At 45.4% G+C, this 20,592-nt stretch overlaps 1 protein-coding gene across 1 annotated transcript in view; it reads left to right on the top strand.

The window, feature by feature from the left end:
* Positions 1-20,592, top strand: part of PCSK6 (proprotein convertase subtilisin/kexin type 6) — a 106,295-nt gene that overhangs the window by 49,064 nt on the left and 36,639 nt on the right. Inside the window, exons 7-11 of the mRNA XM_034784903.1 lie at positions 6,856-7,068; positions 12,436-12,536; positions 15,596-15,699; positions 18,760-18,877; positions 19,828-19,889. Coding sequence (XP_034640794.1) covers positions 6,856-7,068; positions 12,436-12,536; positions 15,596-15,699; positions 18,760-18,877; positions 19,828-19,889 — 598 coding nt within the window. The remainder of the gene's footprint in view (positions 1-6,855; positions 7,069-12,435; positions 12,537-15,595; positions 15,700-18,759; positions 18,878-19,827; positions 19,890-20,592) is intronic.

The raw sequence follows: 20,592 nt of genomic DNA, 5'->3' as shown, positions 1-20,592 counted from the left end.
GTTGCAGGGGCTGAGCGAGCAAATAGTTCAGAGCCCAGGCCCTGGATCAGGGCGGGGCAAACACAGTTAGGCTCAGGCCCTTGTTGCAGGGGCTGAGCAAGCAAATAGTTCAAAGCCCAGGCCCTGGATCAGGGCGGGGCAAACACAATTAGCTCAGGCCCTTGTGTGCAGGGGCTGAGCGGATAAATAGTTCAGGTGAGGCACGCCTAGGCTTTCTGTAGCCGAGCGTTGGGTGAGGGGGAAGCCTGCCACCCGTGCGGAGGGTGGCAGGGGGGAACGCAGGCCCACCCACTCCACTGCGTTCCAGCCCAGGGCCCTAACAGCGGTTGCTGCCGCTGCTGGTCAGTGGGGTATCCAGACCGCAACACATTGACATAGGCTCACACTCAGTTGCAGCCGGACCGGGGTCGGCTACCCCCGGGCTACTTCCGTGATCCCCCTCAAAGCCTACCTCGTTCATCGCGCCGGGATCGGGCCAGTCCATCTGCATGGGCTCCTCTCTTCCCGGGCTCGGCGGCAAGTCCGGTAGCTCTGCCGGGAAGTCCGGCCAATGGTCCTCAGGCGACTCCTCTGGATAGCAGCAGGGGCGAAGGGGTTCGGGTCCAGTCTCACCCTCAGGGTTAGTGGGGTTCGGTTCCCAGGGATTCTCCCAGTAGCGGGCGTGAACGGGCTCCGGCGGCTCCTCCTCGTAGCGGGCCCGGGGTAGCTCAGGCCAGCTAGGGTCCAGGCCTCGGTCTTCGACGGTCTCCTGGCCGGGAGCTCCCGGCCGCACGTCTGCTCCCTGTGGTGGCTGGCCGCCGACTGAGCTCTGGCGGCCGGCCTTTATACTTCCTGTCCCGCCCCTTGACTTCCGGGGGGCGGGGACAGGCGGTGGTGGTCCCACCCACTCTGGTGCCTGCATGTGGGCTCCCTCTTCCGGGCAGGAGGGGAGCCACACCGACTCACTACAGACTCTGAATGGGCCCCAGCCAATGTTAATTTCCTGTTTGGGGCACTTAGTCTGCAGAGGGATTAATTGAAGTGTATGTGAATTCTTTCAATGTAAATACATAGAATCAGGGAAACAGGCTGCCCCCTAGACTCTTTTTCCATATGGAAGATGTGTGATAGAGCAGGGTCCCGCAGCTGAGCGGGACACCCCGCCATTTGGATCCCTGCAGTTCCCCCACACACATGCGTGCTGCCAATGGTCAGGAAATGTTTTCTACAAGCATTTTCCAAATAATGGCGCTTGCTGCTTTTATTTACATCGGAAGCCTTCCACTCACCGGAGGAGACATGGTTAGAGCCTTACAGAAGTTTCTGGTCCAAATTTGAGCCACGTTACCCCTTTCTGCAGAGGCCCCCTCGAAGAGGGGGGAGATCTGAGATCCACCTCTCAGAGTTCCCTGCAGATTGTCCCTTCAGGGGGATGGGAAATAACAGGGAGGGGAATTACTGCGGTGAGGGGTGGCTGCTTCATCGCGAACTCAAGTCTGGATGATTTTCTAAAGGAGATGCTGTAGCTCAACCCGCAGTTATGGGCTTGTTGCAGAAATCGCTGGGTGGGATTCTCTGGCCTGTCATTCAGGGGGTCAGGCTAGATGACTGCAATGGCCTTAAAATCTAGGAATCAATGACTTGGGGGAGGAGGGGGGCTGATGAGGTCTCCCAACCCTGCAGATCTGTTGTATTCGTGAAGGCACCCACCAAACCTGCCTCTGTTGGTTCCTTTGCTTTCCCAGGCATCACCATTCCTGCAAAAGATGTGCTGCTGTCTGAACTTCCTCCTGCATTTCTATTGGGAGGTCCAGTGAGTGCACAGGGGCAGGGGACGAAGCCTGGGAGCATGGCCAATCTCATGGCCCCGACCCTCAAAGCTGCAGGCAGGCCAGCAGGAGAAAGAGATTTCCCAGGGCGAAGTACTCCCTGCCCCTCTCTTGCTTCTAGCTAAGCAGGAGGAAAACTCTCCTGAGCCCCCTCGGGGACAATTCAGCCGTTCTCATATATTCACAACCAATTCCGAGTTCCACAAAGCACCTGAGAGCAGGAAACGTTTTTTCCCTACATGCAGAAATGCTAATTGCCAAGCCCATCTTTTTAAATTACGGAAGAAAGCCCTTAATTGGCTGGTTAGCTGTAACCTTTAGCCCAAGCACGCTGCTGCAGCTGAGTTATAAATCTTTAGAATTGAATTTTAATAGAAACATTAATACAGCCATTATCTCTTAGCGACGGGCCTGTGCCCGCGTAATTCAGCCGCTTGTTGCTTGCGCTCTCAGCCACACCTTATTAATTTCTGAGCTAATGGGAGAGTATTTATCCTGCGCTCTAATTGGGTTCTTTAAAACGGGAAGGCAGGCGTGCTGGTGTCAAAACCACATCAAACTGGGTCACGAGAACAGGAAGAATCCAGCACAACCTACTTCAAATTGATAATCTACTGAGGGCTTGTCTACACGGTGCATTAGCCCACACCAGAGAGATGTAAATTCTAGTCTGCGTTAGCGTGTCATGCACTAATGGCCTGTGTGGGCCCTGCTGGCACACACTAAAAGTTCCCTAGTGCACGTTAATGCAGGCCCATTTCGGCTCAGTTAGGGTCTTGGCCAAAACCCATTGAAGTCAATGGAAAGACTTTCATTGATTTCAGTGGGGTTTGGATCCAATTCTTATTGCGCTATGAAACCCATGCAATAGTTGCCGTTGGTTTAGCAGTGGTTTCATACGGAGATTGTGGGTGTTTTAAGCCTGCTTGCAGAAGTCTTGGCAGTTAGGTGTTTCAGAGCTAATGAGAGGAGCATTTCTTGGCTTCCAATTCAGTAGGGTTACAGGGTTAGGCTTTATCTCAATAATGGCTAGAAAAGACAGCCGAAATAGTCATTCTGTTATCTCCTCTCCCGCCTCTCAGTTAATGCTAGGGAGAAGAGGTGAGTCTTCCATTATTCCTCAGGCAGAAGGAAAATTAATTATATGCCTGTCGCTGATGTAATATAACCCCATTGGGCTTTAAGGGCTATCTTATGCCCTGTGCGGCCCAGTTAGAGCCAGAGAAGAGCAACAAGAATGATGAAAGGTCTAGAGAACATGACCTGTGAAGGAAGGCTGAAAGAATTGGGTTTGTTTAGTTTGGAAAAGAGAAGACAAAGAGGGGACATGATAGCCGTCTTCAGGTATATAAAAGGGTGTCATAAGGAGGTGGGAGAAAACTTGTTCATCTTAGCCTCTAAGGATAGAACAAGAAACAATGGGCTTAAACTGCAGCAAGGGAGGTTTAGGTTGGACATTAGGAAAAAGTTCCTAACTGTCAGGGTGGTTAAACACTGGAATAAATTGCCTAGGGAGGTTATGGAATCTCCATCTCTGGAGATATTTAAGAGTAGGTTAGATAAATGTCTATCAGGGATGGTCTAGACAGTATTTGGTCCTTCCATGAGGGCAGGGGACTGGACTCGATGACCTCTCGAGGTCCCTTACAGTCCTAGAGTGTATGAACCTATGAAGCTGTGACTCTATTATTGCATGGGGTTTAAGTCAGGACAGAATTTGGTCCTATGTACAGAAGACTAAGGATCTGACTGTACCATCTCTTCTCAGCATATTCTGATGTGCAGTGTGAAACAGCTGTGAGACATAGAACTCTGCGAATAATGAATTATTTTGGTTTGCTGGTAATTCTGAAAAATTGGGGGGAAATTATTTTCGGTTGAACCCAAATTGAAATATTTTGCTAATCGAAAAGTTAAAAATAAAAATTGGCGTCTGTCAAAATGCAATGTTTGGTTTCAATTTGAGGGATTTTTCTGTCTGTTTTTAAATGTTTTAAAATAAATTTGGAGGAAGTTTTTAAGCAGAAAAGCAATTTTGAATCACAAAATTGAAATGTTTCATTTACAAAATGTGGAAACAAAATATTTGACTTGCTTTGATTTTTTTTTTCTTTTAAGTGCAAACAATTTGGTGAAACCAACACAAATTCACAAAACGTTTTGGGGTTGCTGACTGCATTTTTCATCCAAATAGTTTCACGCAGCTCTAGTTAGGAGGACCAAGCTTTGGAAATCATGATTAACACTTGAACTTATGCAGTTCTAGCTCTGACATTGTAATTCACAAAGGACTCGAGGAAAAATGTCAGTTCCTGACATCCTTATCAACTACAAAATCAGTGATCAATCTCTCCCTTTGTGAACCTTTCACAACTGGTGACTGATTTCTAGATCATCTGAACAGTGCTTAAGAAAATCTTAGACTGTACCCTGAGATGTCCAGCTTTTTTCTGTTTGTAGATTGATGGATCTTAATTTTTAATAGACAATCACCTCGCATTGCCTTTTTGTTAAATCCAGCTTTAAAGAGTGTCAGGTTACAAAATGTTGCACTACCACACATACAAAGCACATCTATTTCTTCATGGAAGTCCTGCCAAGGCCTGTGGACATAGAGCCAGCACATTTGAGCTGACTGCATTGTAAACACTCTGCCAAAAACCTGAATTAGGAGGTCAAGTTCTAATAGATCCAGAAAACCCTAGAGAGACTTTAAATCCGTGCTAGAAAGTGGCACGTTGAGGTACCAGTAGTGGTTGACCAAAGGTTCAATACACTTCATATCTAGTTAGAATTATCTGTTGGGAGAGAACAGCAGAACAATTTGGCTATCAAGCTGTATTTTTCCCTGCTGACCTCCAGACAACTCTTGTTAATCTTTCCTATGGAAGTAACCTCCCTTTGTGGCTGTGAGGCAGGCAAGATAATGAAAACCTAAACACAGTGAGGAAAGCACCCAATTTACCCTTTGTAGCCAGAGGCAGGGTCAACAAAGAGATTATCAGCCCAGCAGTAGAGCAAGACAGGTAATAAACCATCCCTCTGCCTTGAAGTCTCCGAACAAAACACACCCTGGGAGCTGATTCTGCTAGAGGAAGCCTGCTGTCTTGTGATGGGGAAGGAGAATCAGAAAAGGATTTCTCTGCAATATGTAGGCAGAGACCTGCCTATGTTCGTTCCAAAATATCCCCCTGACACATGCCAACTCTCTTCCCTGACAAGGGGAGAACCCAAGACAGTTGGGTACCAGCCCCGTGACTGTTCCTCCAGCTCTTTCATGACTGTTTCGGGATTGACTGTCAAGCTAAGTGGGCTTAACACAGTCTCCCCTAAGCGTTTAAGTTGTGGAAAGTGGGATAGAAAAGCAAAGTATCCATTGCAGAAGAAGGCACGGCTTATTTTAAAAGTCTACGTCAATGCCAATCGACCAACATTATGGGTTTCCAATACTAGTGTTAGGAACGGCTCTAGCTTTTCTGCCCAGGTCTGTAGCTTCACTGACATTCTCTTTATCCTCCAGCAGAGCGCCCTTCACTATTGACCGGCCACTACTGAAAGGCTGCAGGTATTGCCAAAAATACTCACGGATCATTCATTAGCATGACCTACCTGACATCCCTAAAAGGACAAGTCAAGGGCTTGCATACCCCAGTGGTGTCCCCGCAAAGCCTCCCCACTGATGGACCTGGTAACATGAGAGACACCCAGATCTGCTAACATTTAACACGCTTCCCAGCCGACGTCAATGTTTGAGCTGGGATGTGCTCCGCGATGGTGCTGAACCAACTCTGTCACCATTGTACTGCACCTCACACCCTCTCTGATCCTTGGAAATTGTTCTTCTGATGGGCAGGGGTAGCAGTGGGGGGGGAGATGGTTGCTTTTTGGTGTCAAAACACAACTCTCGCTCTTTTTTTCACTAGCCTAATGCCGTTGACGTCATCCCTCACTAGCACTGGGGCAAATGAGAGCCGAATGTGATCTAGATATGGCATTACTGTCTAAACATAACCTCAAGAAAGCTTAGACAAACAGCCGCCTCTATCACGTCCCCCCTCTGTTCTTAAGCAAGAGCCTAGTGGATTTTCACCATTGGCTGAGGAAGAAGTCCCCTCCTATTAGAGGTTTGAGTGGTCTGATGGAGCCCTCGCTACTGAATTTCTTCCTCTTCTCTCATCACAATTTCCTTTGGCTTAGGAGAGGCCTTGGTCTCAGTGAGCCCATATCTCTTTGGGCACTCCAATCCCGCTTTCTCACCCCGCAGAATTAAAATCTGGACTGAAGTCAGACTCTTCGACTCTGCACCTGCAGCAGCTAAGCGAGCCAACTGCGACTGCTTTGCTCAATGTAGGCTATAAGCTAAAGTTAAAGGAAAGGGCAGTATAACAAGGTCTGTTGCCTGCAAGATACCCTTCAGGCACCTTTCCTCCCTTTCAGTTTTTTCCACCAGAAGTAATGAACTGAAGGGAATGGAGCCACCCGGATTCTTCACGAGTTCTCCTTTCGGTTCATCCTGCAGACCACTGGAGTTGCATGTGTACCATGCAGGGGAGTCACAGCAGGTCTTTCCTCTGCTCTGATGTGTGAAGGAAGTAACTGCAGCTAGCCTACCGCTTTCAGCCCTATTGCTGGAGATGCCAGTTGCCCGAAAGCACCGCTGTGGCGGGTGTCTGCCTGGACCTCATTTTTCAGCCTGGCTGAGGGAGGAGATCCTCGGAGTGCCAATACGTTTGCTCTTTGATCATTTTGCAGAAGTCCATAAAGCCCCTTCATCCAAGGTGTTTCTGCTTTGCCACCCTTTTGGATAGTTATTGCCTTTAAGAATGCTAGTCACTTTAAAAACACTGTGTGTAAATATTCACTGAGTACAGTAGGGTTCTTTTTTTAGAACAGTTCATTTTCTAAAGGATTGTTAGACCATGGGGGGGGGGGGGGGGTAGGGTGGGGATCCAGGATGGTTGTGGGTCCAGCCCAAACCCAGAGGTGTTTGAGGTTTATTCTTGGGGATGGTGTGTTTCCTTATAGATGTTTTTGTTTGAATGTTTAGGGTCGTAAGGGTTTGGGCTCCATTTTTGTCTGGGCCTCAGGAAATGGTGGCAGAGAAGGCGATTACTGCTCTTGTGATGGCTACACCAACAGCATCTACACCATCTCCATCAGCAGCAGCACGGACAGTGGGCTCAAGCCGTGGTATCTAGAGGAATGCGCATCTACTCTCGCCACAACCTACAGCAGCGGGGCATTTTATGAACAAAAAATTGTAAGTTGTATACCCGGCTCCAAGATGGTTAATTGAATTCTACCTACCTGCCATTTCCCCTGTTGTTTAGATTGACTAAGTTGCGGAAGGGGCAAAATTATTGTTAAGTTATTCACACTTCTCCTCCTAAAAACTACTGGGCACTGTTATGTGGTGCTGTTGCTGTGTTTCACCCCAGAGGTGACTGCATTTCAGTGGTAGATGAAATGATTCTAGTTTACAAAGCACTGTGAGATCCTGCGAGATGAAAGGTGTTCTGTTCAAGTAAGTCACTGTTTGAAGTAAGTACTGTAGAAGTCCTTACTTTGGTAGACTTTCTCTTTGGGATTTACATTCAGTTTTGGTTTAGATTTTTTTATACTTTGTACCTGATTCTGCAAACATTCAGGCCTGTACTTATCTCTGGAGTCAGTGCGGCTTCTTGTGCACTTAAAGTTGAGCATGTGCATGTTTGCAAGGTCAGGGCCGTAATTTTGTAATTGTAGGGCCAGATTCTGCTCTCATTTTCTCTGGATTTACAGCAGCGAACTCCAATGATGTCAATAGAACACCATCAAGGTATGTCTGATGTGCAAAGAGAATCGGGACCCTATTTTTTTTTAATCTAAGTGAAAAGCAATAAAATGTTCCAAGCTTCCAAAAGTATAGGCATGTGCACCTAGTGTCCTTTACTACCCTCTGAAATGAAAGCTTAGGATTCTTCAATTAAAGGTCTGAGTTCCTATAATTTTAGCCTGAAATGGGCACTAGAGAGGAAACATGGTTAGGCCACTTGCCTAGGACTTGGGAGAATTGTATTCAAGTCCCTGCTCTGCAATATATGGTTAGGCAAGTTACTTAGGGCAGGTCTTCACTACCCGCCGGATCGACGGGTAGTGATCCATCTATTGGGGATCGATTTATCGTGTCTAGAGTAGACGCGATAAATTGATCCCCGATCGCTCTGCCGTCGACTCCAGAACTCCACGACTGCTGAGAGGCGGAAGCAGAGTCGACGGGGGAGCGGTGGCAGTCGACCCCGCGCCGTGAGGATGGGAGGTAAGTTGATCTAAGATACATCGACTTCAGCTACGCTATTCTCGTAGCTGAAGTTGCATATCTTAGATCAATCCCCCCCACTAGTGTAGACCAGGGCTTAGTCTCTCTGGGTCCCGCTTCCCTATCTGTAAAGAGGGAATAACAGCACTGCCCTACCTCAAAGGGGTGTTGTGAGGATAAATATATATTAAAGATTGTGAGGTGCTCAGGTACTACAGGAATAAGGGGCAGATATGTATCACAACAGAGTTCTAGAAGTTTAAAGAAATGCATATGCACACATTTGTCAGCAGGCATAAACATTTAAGAGCTGTTTTATTTCCTCCCTCCCTCCCTTCTCCCCCCCCTCCCCCCCCCCCCCCCCAGAACTTCCTTACCCCACAGGAAAAATTTGGATAGAATTCCTTCCCCTTAGCTACTACGTGTAATTATTATACAAGGAAACGGGGTGTGCTGTAATATCTGGGCTCCATTAGCAGGAATTTAATGCTGACTTAAAACAAAAAGTGTTCATGTGTCTGGAGTGAAGATCATTTTCAATCTTAAAAGTGATTTTTAAAGCCTTACTAAAGTACGAGCTGTAAACACTGTGAAATTAAAATGGCCGTGCTATTTAAACAGAAAGCCCTCTATTATTTTGCTAGAAGTGAAAGGCCTAGTTTTGTAGTCGCAAATCCACATCTCTTGATTTGCATTATTTTCTGCTAGGAAATGGGTCTGTATAAATTATGCGTGAACTTATTGTTATATAAGCAGAATTTATGGAGTGCACTCTGCAAAATCAACAGGGAAAGTCAGGCAGCAGGGTTCAGTAGCACAGCTTTGGCATCCACCTTTACTTGTTTATTCAGGTGATCATTTAATATATGTGTTCCTTTTCTGTTAGATCATGTTCTGCTAGGACATGCTTTTGAGTTCTCGAATTGTGTACTTCGAGAAGCAGGATAGTAACACTGGCCTATTAACATGTTGTAATTCAAAAGAGCAACTGGCTGAACCAGTACATGTTGGAACATGATTTACAATGCAGTTTACAAGACTTGTGTTCAGTGAAGTTGCTTAGGCTCTGCAAGTATTGACTTGTATTTTTTCTTGATTAGTCACACTAATGTGTGAAAAAGGGCTCTTAGCTCTGATTAATACATTTGGCAACAATCCCATTGAATAAAAACCTACCGTGTCCTTCTTCCTGTTCAATTTCTTCCTTTACTAACATCACAATAAAGAATGTTTCCTTAGAGAAATAATGGAAAACCATCACTGAGTTTCAATGAACCGTTCTGTGAACAGCTTGGGTATTTTTTCACAGCCTTTCAAGTTTGCCCATCAAAAAAACACATCTCTTAATAACAAGGGGTTTATAATACCAATATAATAGTATTGGGCTATAATACTCTCCGTGCATAACCCAAAACTCAGGCAATTCCAATATTACCTGTCATTACCTCTCATCGCTAGAGCTAGTCCGGAATCTTCCATCGAAATGATTTTTCGATGGACATTGCAGTTTCTACAAAATAAAAATTTTCTGTGGGGCAAATTTCAATTTGATTTGATTTTTCCTTTAGGAAAACCAAAACAGAATATTTGTTGAACAGTTTCACATTAAGCTGCATAGCCTTATGGTGCTGGGTTGCATTATGGGAGTTGTAGTTTGGGTGCCTGATGCTTCCATTCTCTCCTATGGGCCAGGCTCCCAGACTGGACTACATCTCCCATGCAATGTAGTCTCCCTTCTGATTGAGCTGCCTGATGCATCATGGGTGTAGTCTGACCGGGGAGCCCACAGGAGAAAAAGGCATCATGTCCCTGAACTAAAACTACCATGAGGCAATGCAGCACCACAGGGAGATGCAGTTTAATGCTGAACTGACTTTAAATGTTTTGTTTCAGGTCAGTCCATCAAACTGAAATGAAACTTTTCAATTTGGGAATATTGAAGTGTTTCATTTTGATGGGAAAATGCCAAAATAAAATGTTTTGCAGTTTCTAAATAGAAATTTTTCAGAACTTTTTATTCCATGAACATTTTCAGTATTTCAAATTTTTCCTCACAGATTTGGGATGAAAACAAATGTAGATGTATCAGGATTTCCAGTTTTTGACCTGCTGTACTCAACACTCTAGCCAAGCTAATGAGCTAGTGCAATGGTTCCCAAACTTGTTCCGCCGCTTGTGCAGGGAAAGCCCCTGGCGGGCCGGGCCGATTTGTTTACCTGCCGCGTCCGCAGGTCCGGCCGATCGTGGCTCCCACTGGCCGCGGATCGCTGCTGCAGGCCAATGGGAGCTGCTAGAAGCGGCGGCCAGTATGTCCCTTGGCCTGCGCCACTTCCAGCAGCTCCCATTGGCCTGGAGCAGCAAACTGCAGCCACTGGGAGCCGTGATCGGCCAAACCTGCGGACGCGGCAGGTAAACAAACCGGCCCGGCCCGCCAGGGGCTTTCCCTGCACAAGCGGCGTCCCAAGTTTGGGAAACACTGAGCTAGTGAATTGGGTTGAGGATTTGAAGAGTACAACACAAGTACAAACTATCCTTAAGTGTTCAGAAGAGGTGGTTCCACTGAAAGGCATACTAGCCACAGAATATCAAAAAAGCATTATACAGAGTTCTAGTCACACCCTCCCCATTAACCTTAATGATACTCGTGCAGCAAAAAAACACTGCAACAGTTTGCAAATATGATTACTACGGAGAGCAATCACTTTGGAAATTTGACCCACATTTCTTCTGAAGAATAGATTGATATCAAGGTTTGCCACCTTTCATACTTCTGGTATCTCAGCATGCTTTACAAAGCAGGGAGTTAGATAATGCTGGGCAATGCAGCAAGTTTTATTTTCTACTGTCAAACAGATTGAGACACTGGGATTGCTTTATGAAAAGAGGGATTGTTGGCCAGGACACCAGAGGTATTTTTTGCTTTAATTTTCACCTGGGCAGTCACATCATTGATGAGACAGGTCCCCAAAATCACGAGATTGGCTTTAAAATCATGGGATTTTTAACAGTGTGGAAACAGGTCTTGATGTAACTTCTCATCTGAAGAACAGCCCATCTAACAATGCAGCACTCTCCGAGGGATGTAGAAGACTATTAGCTCAAGCCCTGATACGGGACTTGAATCTTCTGGCCTAAAAGTAAAGGTGCTGCTAACGGAATGTCTGCAAGTATCAGCTTCTCTATGGGCCAGATAGTTCAGACGGTATGTTTGTAAGTGATGGTGGTGACTCTCAGTAGCCTCTCAGCTGGTGATAGCACAGCATGCAGATTTGCCTGCCCTGTAGCTCTGGCCAGCAGTCAGTGAGCTATTGTTCCCCTGGAGCCCAGTGGTGACTGAAAGGGAAAAGCTTGGGTTTATTATTGCAGTAACGCTGATGACAATGTCCCTCCTCATGACATGTCACCGGGCAGCGTGGATACTCATTTTCCATAGGCAGCTTTCTCCAAATTCACAATCCCTGACAAAACAGTTTTCCCCAGGCCCCAAATTACATTGTCATTGTTCTGCAAAGTAGCTAAAGTAAAACTTAAGCTGGGAATATCTAAAACCCATTTGTTTATCATATGTCCATTTTTGCTGTACAGGTGTCTGGGGCCCTGTGCATATCTTAAATGCTCTGTGCATATTGATATCAATGGGACTTGTGCACATGCTTAAAGTCTAAGTGCTGTCCCGAATTGGGGTGCTTTCCTGAAGTGGGGCCTTCATTTTGTCAGATTTTCCAGTAAGCATTTTTCATGCTTTCTCTCATCCTCCCTCACTCTCCCAGAAGAAGCTCCCTGTGTACATCCCCAGACAAATCTCATGGTGCTCCTTCAAACCCTCCTTTGTCATGATGCCTACAAAAAACTAGGCAGGTAGTATTATACTGTTTGTTATCACCTCATTGTTCGACTCATAAGACTGGAAGGAACCTCAAGAGGTCACCTAGTCCAGTCCCCTGCACTCATGGCAGGACTAAATCAGTTAGCTTGTGCTTCCACCTGTTATCTCTCAACTTCTTAGACTGTTAGCTCTTCAGGGCAGTGACCATCTTTTTATTATGAGTTTGTACAGCACCGTGCACAACAGGGACCCGATCCCTGATCATTGCGCCTTACAATGGATCCTGTTCCCACCAAACATGTACTTTCTCTCTCTGGCTCATCAAGGTCGTGACATTTCAGGCAGTGTCTGTTCAGATGCATCTTAAACAAACTCTAACCCTTCAGCATTAATCGGGGCATGCAGCTTTCTGTCTATGACAGGGACCTTGGACTGTTTTGTGATCGTACCGTATAGAAATCTGCTCATAGCACAATAATTAGCTGCCATCATTTTGTCATTAGGTTACCACAGATTTAAGACACGGTTGCACAGAAGGTCATACTGGAACTTCCGTGTCTGCACCCATCGTCACAGGCATCATCGCTTTGGCTTTAGAAGCAAAGTAAGTTAACTCTTGCCTTCCTTGTCGGCCACGTTCTGTATTGAATGTTTATGTAACCAGAGCCAGAGAAGAGATGAGACAGGCTTTATACTAGAGCTGACTGAAATGGGAAAATGATTGAATGATAAATGGCAAAATTGTTTCCATTTTGCTAGGTTTTATGTGGGTCTATTTTCTATTTTGCATGAAATTTTCCTGCAATATTTTTAAACAACATTTTTACTGAACTAGTTCTTAGCACAGTTCTTTTTCTGAACCCCTGGCTTTCAGTAAGACAACACAGTTTTCAGTGAATGAAAATTTTTGATAACTATCTCAAAAATGGTTTCCATAAAAATTGTGGTTAAAAATGTTGCAGAAAGTTTCATGAGAAATGGAACATTTCTGTAATGTTGTCAGTTTTTCACAAAACATTTCATTTTTTGGGGGGAGGTAACTTTTCAACCCCCCAAAAAAAAGTCTTTTAGCGCAAAACATTTTGACTGACTCTACATTTGTACAGGTTTCAGAGTGGTAGCCGTGTTAGTCTGTATCAGCAAAAACAATGAGGAGTCCTCGTGGCACCTTAGAGACTAACAAATTTATTTGGACATAAGCTTTTGTGGGCTAGAACCCACTTCATTAGATGCATGGAGTGGAAAATACAGTAGCAGGTATATATACACAGTACATGAAAAGATGGGAGTTGCCTTACCAAGTGGTGGGGGGGAGGTCAGTGCTAACGAGACAATTCAATTAAAGTGGAAGTGGGCTATTCTCAACAGTAGAATATGAAGGGAGGAAAAATCACTTTTGAAAAATCTACATTTTTAAAGAGCTATGGTTGGAAAACTGAAATCTCTCCCCAAACTCAGCCCCTCCTTTCCATTTAAATCTCTTTCGCTCTCCTCCCCACCCCCTCTTGCTCTGTACAGATAAACTTCACGATGGAAGCTGACCATCATAAAACCTAGGTTGTAGCAGACCAGAGGGGGCGAGCGTCATCCTGAGACCCCCTCACTGAGTGTGCCCTGCCACCAACCTCCCTTTTTAGAGCCGGGGGCTGTAGAATACAACAGTTTCTACTGTATCACGTGAGCAGAGGAGGGTCTGTGAAATAGCCAGGACTCCGACAGTGAAGGGTGGGTGGATCCAAATAAAGACCTTAAAGTTCAGCAGTGTCCAGTGCAGATCAGAGTAATGTGCTCCCAGTGGGAAATACCATCTAGCAACTGGGGTAGCCTCATTCTGCACTAGCTACACTTCCAGGATGGATGTGAGGCACATTCCTTGGAAAGTGGCATTTCGCTCTTCATGCAGCTGCTCCATACAGGGGCATTGCCAGCCCAATTCTCCGAGTCTGTGCAGTTAAAGGGCCTCATCCTGCTCCCATTGATGCCTGGGGCAAAGCTGTTTTGGGATCAAGCCCAAACAGAATACACTCAAAACTTAGTGTAACACTGACAGACCCCGGTCGTCAGGATTGAACTTGGGACCTTTGGAATTTAGTGCATGAGCCTCTACTGCATGAGCTAAAAGCCACATGGCTGTTAGCTAACACTGTAGTAGACTCATTAATCTCTAGGTGGTTTCAGTGCCACTAGCTGGGACAGAGCACCACACCCAGGAGGTGTGTGGGTTACACCAGCATTTTAAAAGGTGTCACTCTCCCTCTAAATGCAGCCTTGGCGTCTAAACATGTCTCAGGTGATTGTTTTGTCTTTCCTATAACAAGCATTTTTGATGTGTTTGGTAGGGAAAAAACAACAACCCAGGCTGCTGGCATCCATGCTGTGATCCCAGCTCCCGCAGCCATTAATATATTGTAGACAGCTGGGAGTCCACAGTCCTAGAGACAAATCATTTCTTATGTGGATGTGATGCAGTTCATTGAAGGCACTAAGAAACGCTGGTGTAGCTGACAACTTTGGTCCTCATTCCCCTGCCCCCTCGCTTTAAGATATTTTGGCTCCATTTTAAATTGAGAAACCCATGTCAGATGAAGCCGTTTTAGGAGATGCCATTTTCATTACAAATAAATGAAGAGCGTTCAGTGTAATTTTTGAGTGGCTTTGCTGATGAATAAAATGCAGCACTAAGTACCAGAGGATAGCACATAAGAGATGCAAGCACTCAGACGGTCCATCATTACAAGAAAAAATAAATTGAATTTCTTTTGTTAAATGCTGTGGATAGAATTATAAATCAAAGCTCAAGACACTTACGTAGCATCTGAAAGAAAAAAGCATGAAAAGTGTTCACTAAATAGCTTAGTGATTCTGATAAAGAGTGAGTGAAATTCACCCCAATTCACAGGGTCAGCACAATGCCTAAATACTATCTGAGTCTCAATTATGGCCTACTTTGATTGTTACCCTAAATGAGAAGCTCGGTTTATTTCCCACAGGACGTGTTATTTACAGGAATGTAGAGTTTGCCATAGCAACTCAGACTATTGGCCCATCTGGTCAAGTAAACTCCTTCGAGCAGTGACCAATGCTTGTCATTTTGGAGGAAGATGGGGGAAACCACACCCAAAATGTACACTGTTCTGCACTGCAGAATTCCTTCCTGACCTCCATGTGGCAATCAGTTTATGTTCTGAAGCATGAGATTTCAATACATTTAGCCTGGAATGAATCACTGCAAATGTTGTTGCCCATCAGATTACCCATTCCATCCAGCTCCAGTATTTAGCTTTGCTTATCCTGATCCCATTGCAGCTTTGCTAGAACTTTGATAACTTTCAGTAACCATTCCAGTCTAGAGGGGGGAAAAACAAAAATTCCTTTAAATCTCGACACATAATGTTAACATTTAAATAACCAATTTGCACTGTATTTTAATTTAAATTGGAGGAAAACTCTCTTACATCTCTCATTGAATGATGCTATCTTTTCCTTTACCAGGAGAGGTGAGATGTAGCTGCTGCATTCTCCTCTCTGCAGCCATGGGTTTGCACTACAGAACAGTCAAATCTGAATGTAGCTGATAATGTTCAGCTGATTGAAAGTTACTACATTAGCACACCAAAGGCTTCCCTGTAATTTTTGTTTTTTTTTACATCATTATTATTTTAGCCCCTCACTGACCTGGAGAGATGTTCAGCATCTGATTGTTAAAACATCCAGGCCACTACATCTGAAAGCAAATGACTGGAAAACAAATGGAGCAGGACGCAAAGGTGAGGCAGACAGTGTGTATGGACTGGATTGAGCATCTTTTGCCGCAAATGATACTCCCGGGGGACCTCTGCCCCACTGCACAAAGCAGAATTTGCACAGATTTAATGTTCTGTGCAGAATTTCCTTTTTCCCCGCAGAATTGGTGCTGCAGAGCTGTTGTCTGCCACTAGCGGCTGCTGGACTCAGCAGAGCCCAGCTCCCCAGCTTGCAAATAGAAGACACTGCTGGGGGGGGTCAGAGCTGCAGGGTTCCCAGCAGCTCCAGTTCCTGGCACACCCATGAATGAAGCTGTGAAATCACATAGCTGGGCTTGGGGGAAAGGGGTTGCTGGTGTCTGGGCTGATGGGTGCCCCACAGCTGGGCTCTGGGGACAGAGGGTGTGGGTGTCTGGCCCCGTGACTGGGCTCTGGGAGGGAGGAGGCAGAGAAACAGGAACTGAGTTGTCGTAGGGGTTTCTTTAACTCTCTACTCCTAGGGGAATCTTTTCTTGTTGTCTGTATTGTTACAGACATAGTTGCTGACAGGTATTTTGAAATAAATTACCAAAATAATTGAAACTGGTGTGATTATATAGCGTTATTTTGACAAATAACATTTGCAGAATTTTAAAATATTGCGTGCAGAATTTTGATTTTTTTGGCACAGAATTCCTCCCAGGAGTAAAATGGATATAGAGAAAGCAGTGCAGAACTCTATGTATGGAGAATAAGGTGGCTAGCAGTGTCATTTATGTCACTGTCAGTGCACTCGCAGTAGAGATCCTTTGGGAGAGTTGTTGGCACTTTACCCTTTGAGGCTTTGTGGGGCACAGCTTTGTCAAATGGAAAATCAGTTTGGGTATGTGTGTGACACACACTAACAAGAACATAGTGACCTCAGAAACACTGTATATGTGTAGAGTACACACGGAGAGGAGTTGCCGTTCTCCTCTGCCCTCAAAACATTGGTGTCATTCCAGTTAATGCCGGTGGGAGTCTAAAGCACATGAGGAAAGGATTTGGGGCTGTTTCTGAAATAGGCACGTCAACTAATGATGGAAAATGGATCGAGCACAGTTACACTCCTCTGAGTTTCGTTACTCACTCAGGATAATGGCTGTAGCATAATCCTGGCTTCATAACACTGGCATAGTGTGATTAACTGTAGCCACCTCTGAGGCTAGGTCTACACTACGGGGGGGAGGGTCGACCTTAGATACGCAACTTCAGCTACGTGACTAGCGTAGCTGAAGTTGCGTATTTTAGGTTGACTTACCTGGCTGTGAGGACGGCGGCGAGTCGACCACTGCCACTCCGCTGTCGACTCCACTTCCGCCTCTTGCCGCGGTGGATTTCCGGAGTCGACGGCAGAGCGATCAGGGATCGATTTTATTGCGTCTTCACTAGACGGCATAAGTTGATCCCCAATAGATCGATTGCTACCCGCCGATCCGGCGGGTAGTGAAGACGTGCCCTAAGAGGGAGGATTAGAGTTGAATCCAATCTACATTCTGTCCAACTTCAACAACAACTTTTTCTTAAAACTCTGCAGTGTAGGAGACAAGTGGAATTGTTATTGAACCTGGCCCAAAGAAATATAGTGGGAAGTCTGCTTATTAACCTCTCAGTAGCATGGCTCATAGATACGGTACATATAGTGGGACAGTTCTTTGTGCTGCTAATGCTTGTATTCGTTGCCACTTCACTTCATGCTGAGATTCTTTATGTATGAAAGGATTTTAGGAGCTTTCTTTGAGTGTAATCTCCTGAGGGTTTGTTCAACACCTTTCACCACAGGCCCTGATTCTGGCTGGCATCTCTGAGAGCTTCCACAGTCTAAATAAATAATAATAGTTGGAACCCACTGAAGTGCACTGAGCATCTCATACTTAGCGTTCGCAAAAGCAGTAAAAATTTCTTGCAATGAAAACCTGCGGATTCACTTTGCTGGGCTTTATGGTACCTTTGCAAATGTTTGAATACAGAAGTTTTTATTTGCAAGAATGTTCCCATAACAAATAGACATCACAAGTGCCAGTACAGATCAATATTCCCAAGAGTGTTTGCATTGGAAGGGCTCCCTCTGCCGTTTTAAGCAGCTGTCTTTATTGTTCTCACCACTGGTTGGCCGGACAATTGTCAATGGTAGTGGATAATTTGCGGTTTGATAATCTTTGCAAAAGCTTGTTTATCAATGGATATTCCGGGGCTGTGCCACTCGAGCATCTGCTGGCTTTTGTATTTAACAGTGGCTGGTGTGTGCCGAGGGATGTGAAAATACAGAGTTTGGAGAATAGCTCTCAGTAAAACAATCGTGCTAACTCAGTCCAAAAACTTGATGCCTTCAGCTTTTGCCTGATCAGATAGGGCGTCACAGCTGAAAACAAAGATTAAAAGAAAACTCTGCCTAGGCCCTTATTAAATGTTGTGCTGTAGAACCACTGAAGAAAGACCATTTGGAAGGATGGTTGAGCGGGTCAGGTATCTGACTGCATTTGAGTCATGAATCTGCCACAGCTTAGGTGTGTAACTTGCAGCAGGTCACTTAATTTCCTTGTGCCTGGGGTTATTAGCATTTCCCTACCTCACAGGGGTGTTGTGGGATAGATACAGACATTCATTAATGTTTGTGAGATATCCAGCCACCACAGTGACGGGTACTTTATAAATACCTGGATAGATTTTGTAGTGACCACAACCACTAGCTACATCTGTCGCCTCTGGTTGAACGAGATCATGGGAAAGCCTGTAGTACCAGTCCCCCAGTGCCCACATTGAAATAGACAGCAGACGGCTTTCTCCTGTATCTTTTGAGCTGGGTAGACAGTGAGGAGTACCACAGAAAGTTTGACAGAGTCTCCCAGGTTGGTGATGGGATTCTAATGAGAAGAGTTTCCCTAAGCCCGGAGAGCCTGTGCCACTGGAAAAGGTGAAATTTGGATCATTTTTTGCAGATTTAGTATTTTTTCCCCCCTCTGAGAAATCAAGCACCAAAGTTAAACATTTCCCCCCCCATAAGTGACTTTTAAACGCTGTTAATATCTTTAAGCAAGTAGATTTCTGAGTCTTCTGTCTTTTCAGTTAGCCATCTATATGGATATGGTCTGGTTAATGCAGAAGCTATTGTAATGGAAGCTAAGAAATGGAAAAAAGCACCCACCCAGCACGTCTGCATTGGAAGCTCAGATAGGACACCCAGGTGAGTGTTAACTTGTATATGTCCCCCAGCACCAGGACTATGTGATGGCATAAGTATTCTAGCCTGGGGAGACATTGTGTAACCTCCATCATAAATAATCACTTTCTGTTACAGTTACTCATACGTACCTGTTAATGTGCTCTGCTATCAAGCATCATGCATTGAGGTACATTAGACTGTGTGGCAGGACCACGTCCCTGCTGGCTGGATCTCACACGCATTGTGTGGGCAAGGTCACACCGCCCGGGGAAGCCATTTTGAAGAGTGTGCTGCTTCATGCCCCTTGCGCACACGCTGTCCAATGCCGGACAACACCATGTCTGATTTTGTCTGTGCCGGATAGGGGACAACCCTTAGAAAAGCAGACCCTACCAGCTTAAAACTGGACGAATAGCCTGCCTAGTGCGTGTGTGTATGCGGGTAGAGGGGTGAGTAACTACGCTCTTGGAGTTGGGTTTGAACTCTGTTTTGATGTGGGTGAGCGTCCCCTGCTCTCTGCATGGTGTTTGAAGTATTCATGGTGGCCGACTCTCATAGATTTATCATGAGTCTTGTGATAATTGGTGTTTTTCTGAAAACCCCAGCTTCTGGAGTCATGTGAAGGCACGAGAACTTCAGGGATTTTGTTTGCTTTTGTTTCTTTGTTTTAAGAGTAAGTTTCTAGCCCTCATGGTTGCAAAGAGAAGCTTGGAAATGCGGAGCAAGTGCTTTAATCTTATGATTTTTAAACCAGTCGCGTGATTTTGGAAGGCCTGCCTCTGATTTTTGAACAAATAACGCACAATGGGTTCTTTTGATTTCAGAACCTGTAGGGATCACGTTTTCGAGCTTTTCTCTGCAGCCACAAGGACTAGATGTGTATTTTCCTTTTTAAACGGAAGCTGCGATTCTCACTCTGTTCAGAAGACAATGACTTTATGCTTTACTCTGCCGTTTACTTTTCTAAACAGTGTTGCCCACTCTGGCAGTCTTCTGGCGAGCCTGGAGGTATTCAGTGCTTTTTCTGAACACCGTAGATGCCCCTACGCTAGGGCCCAAGCCAGCCAGCATTTCTTACCAGGCTTACAAAGGGGAGCAAATGCTACTCCTAGGCATGTTTGCAGGGTCCTTAAGGATGGCCTGTGGATAGGGAAGTGAGGAAGTTGCTGACCTCAAGGGAAGGAGGAGAGGCAAGGAGGTCTGTGGCTGGGACAGCGGCCACCTGAGCCTGGTGATTTGGTCCAGTTGTGCAAAAAATAAGGGTACTCCCTGATTTAGAAAATGAAGCCAGGTTTGTATTGGCGAACAAAGATCCCGAGAATTCCAGTGGCCTTGTCTCTTTTCTGATTTGCACCAAAGAAGCAGGGATTTGAAGCACTGTCAGAAATGCTGTCGCAAGGGGAGAGGGTCTTTTTTTGTTTCTTAAATCGCCATAACTTAGTAGAAGCTTTGGCAGCAATTCATCTTAGTGCGGCTACAGACGCAGCGTATAGGCTGATGGCAAGACGCAGGAGATAAGTATCAGGGGGTAGCCGTGTTAGTCTGTATCTACAAAAACAACAAGGAGTCTGGTGGCACCTTAAAGACTAACAGATTTATTTGGGCATAAGCTTTCGTGAGTTAAAACCTCACTTCTTCGGATGCATCCGAAGAAGTGAGGTTTTAACTCACGAAAGCTTATGCCCAAATAAATCTGTTAGTCTTTAAGGTGCCACCAGACTCCTTGTTGTTTTTGT

Source organism: Trachemys scripta, chromosome 10 (genome assembly GCF_013100865.1).
Source record: "Trachemys scripta elegans isolate TJP31775 chromosome 10, CAS_Tse_1.0, whole genome shotgun sequence".
In the NCBI taxonomy this organism is placed as follows: Eukaryota; Metazoa; Chordata; order Testudines; family Emydidae; genus Trachemys; species Trachemys scripta.
This window is presented reverse-complemented; position numbering and strand designations above follow the sequence as displayed.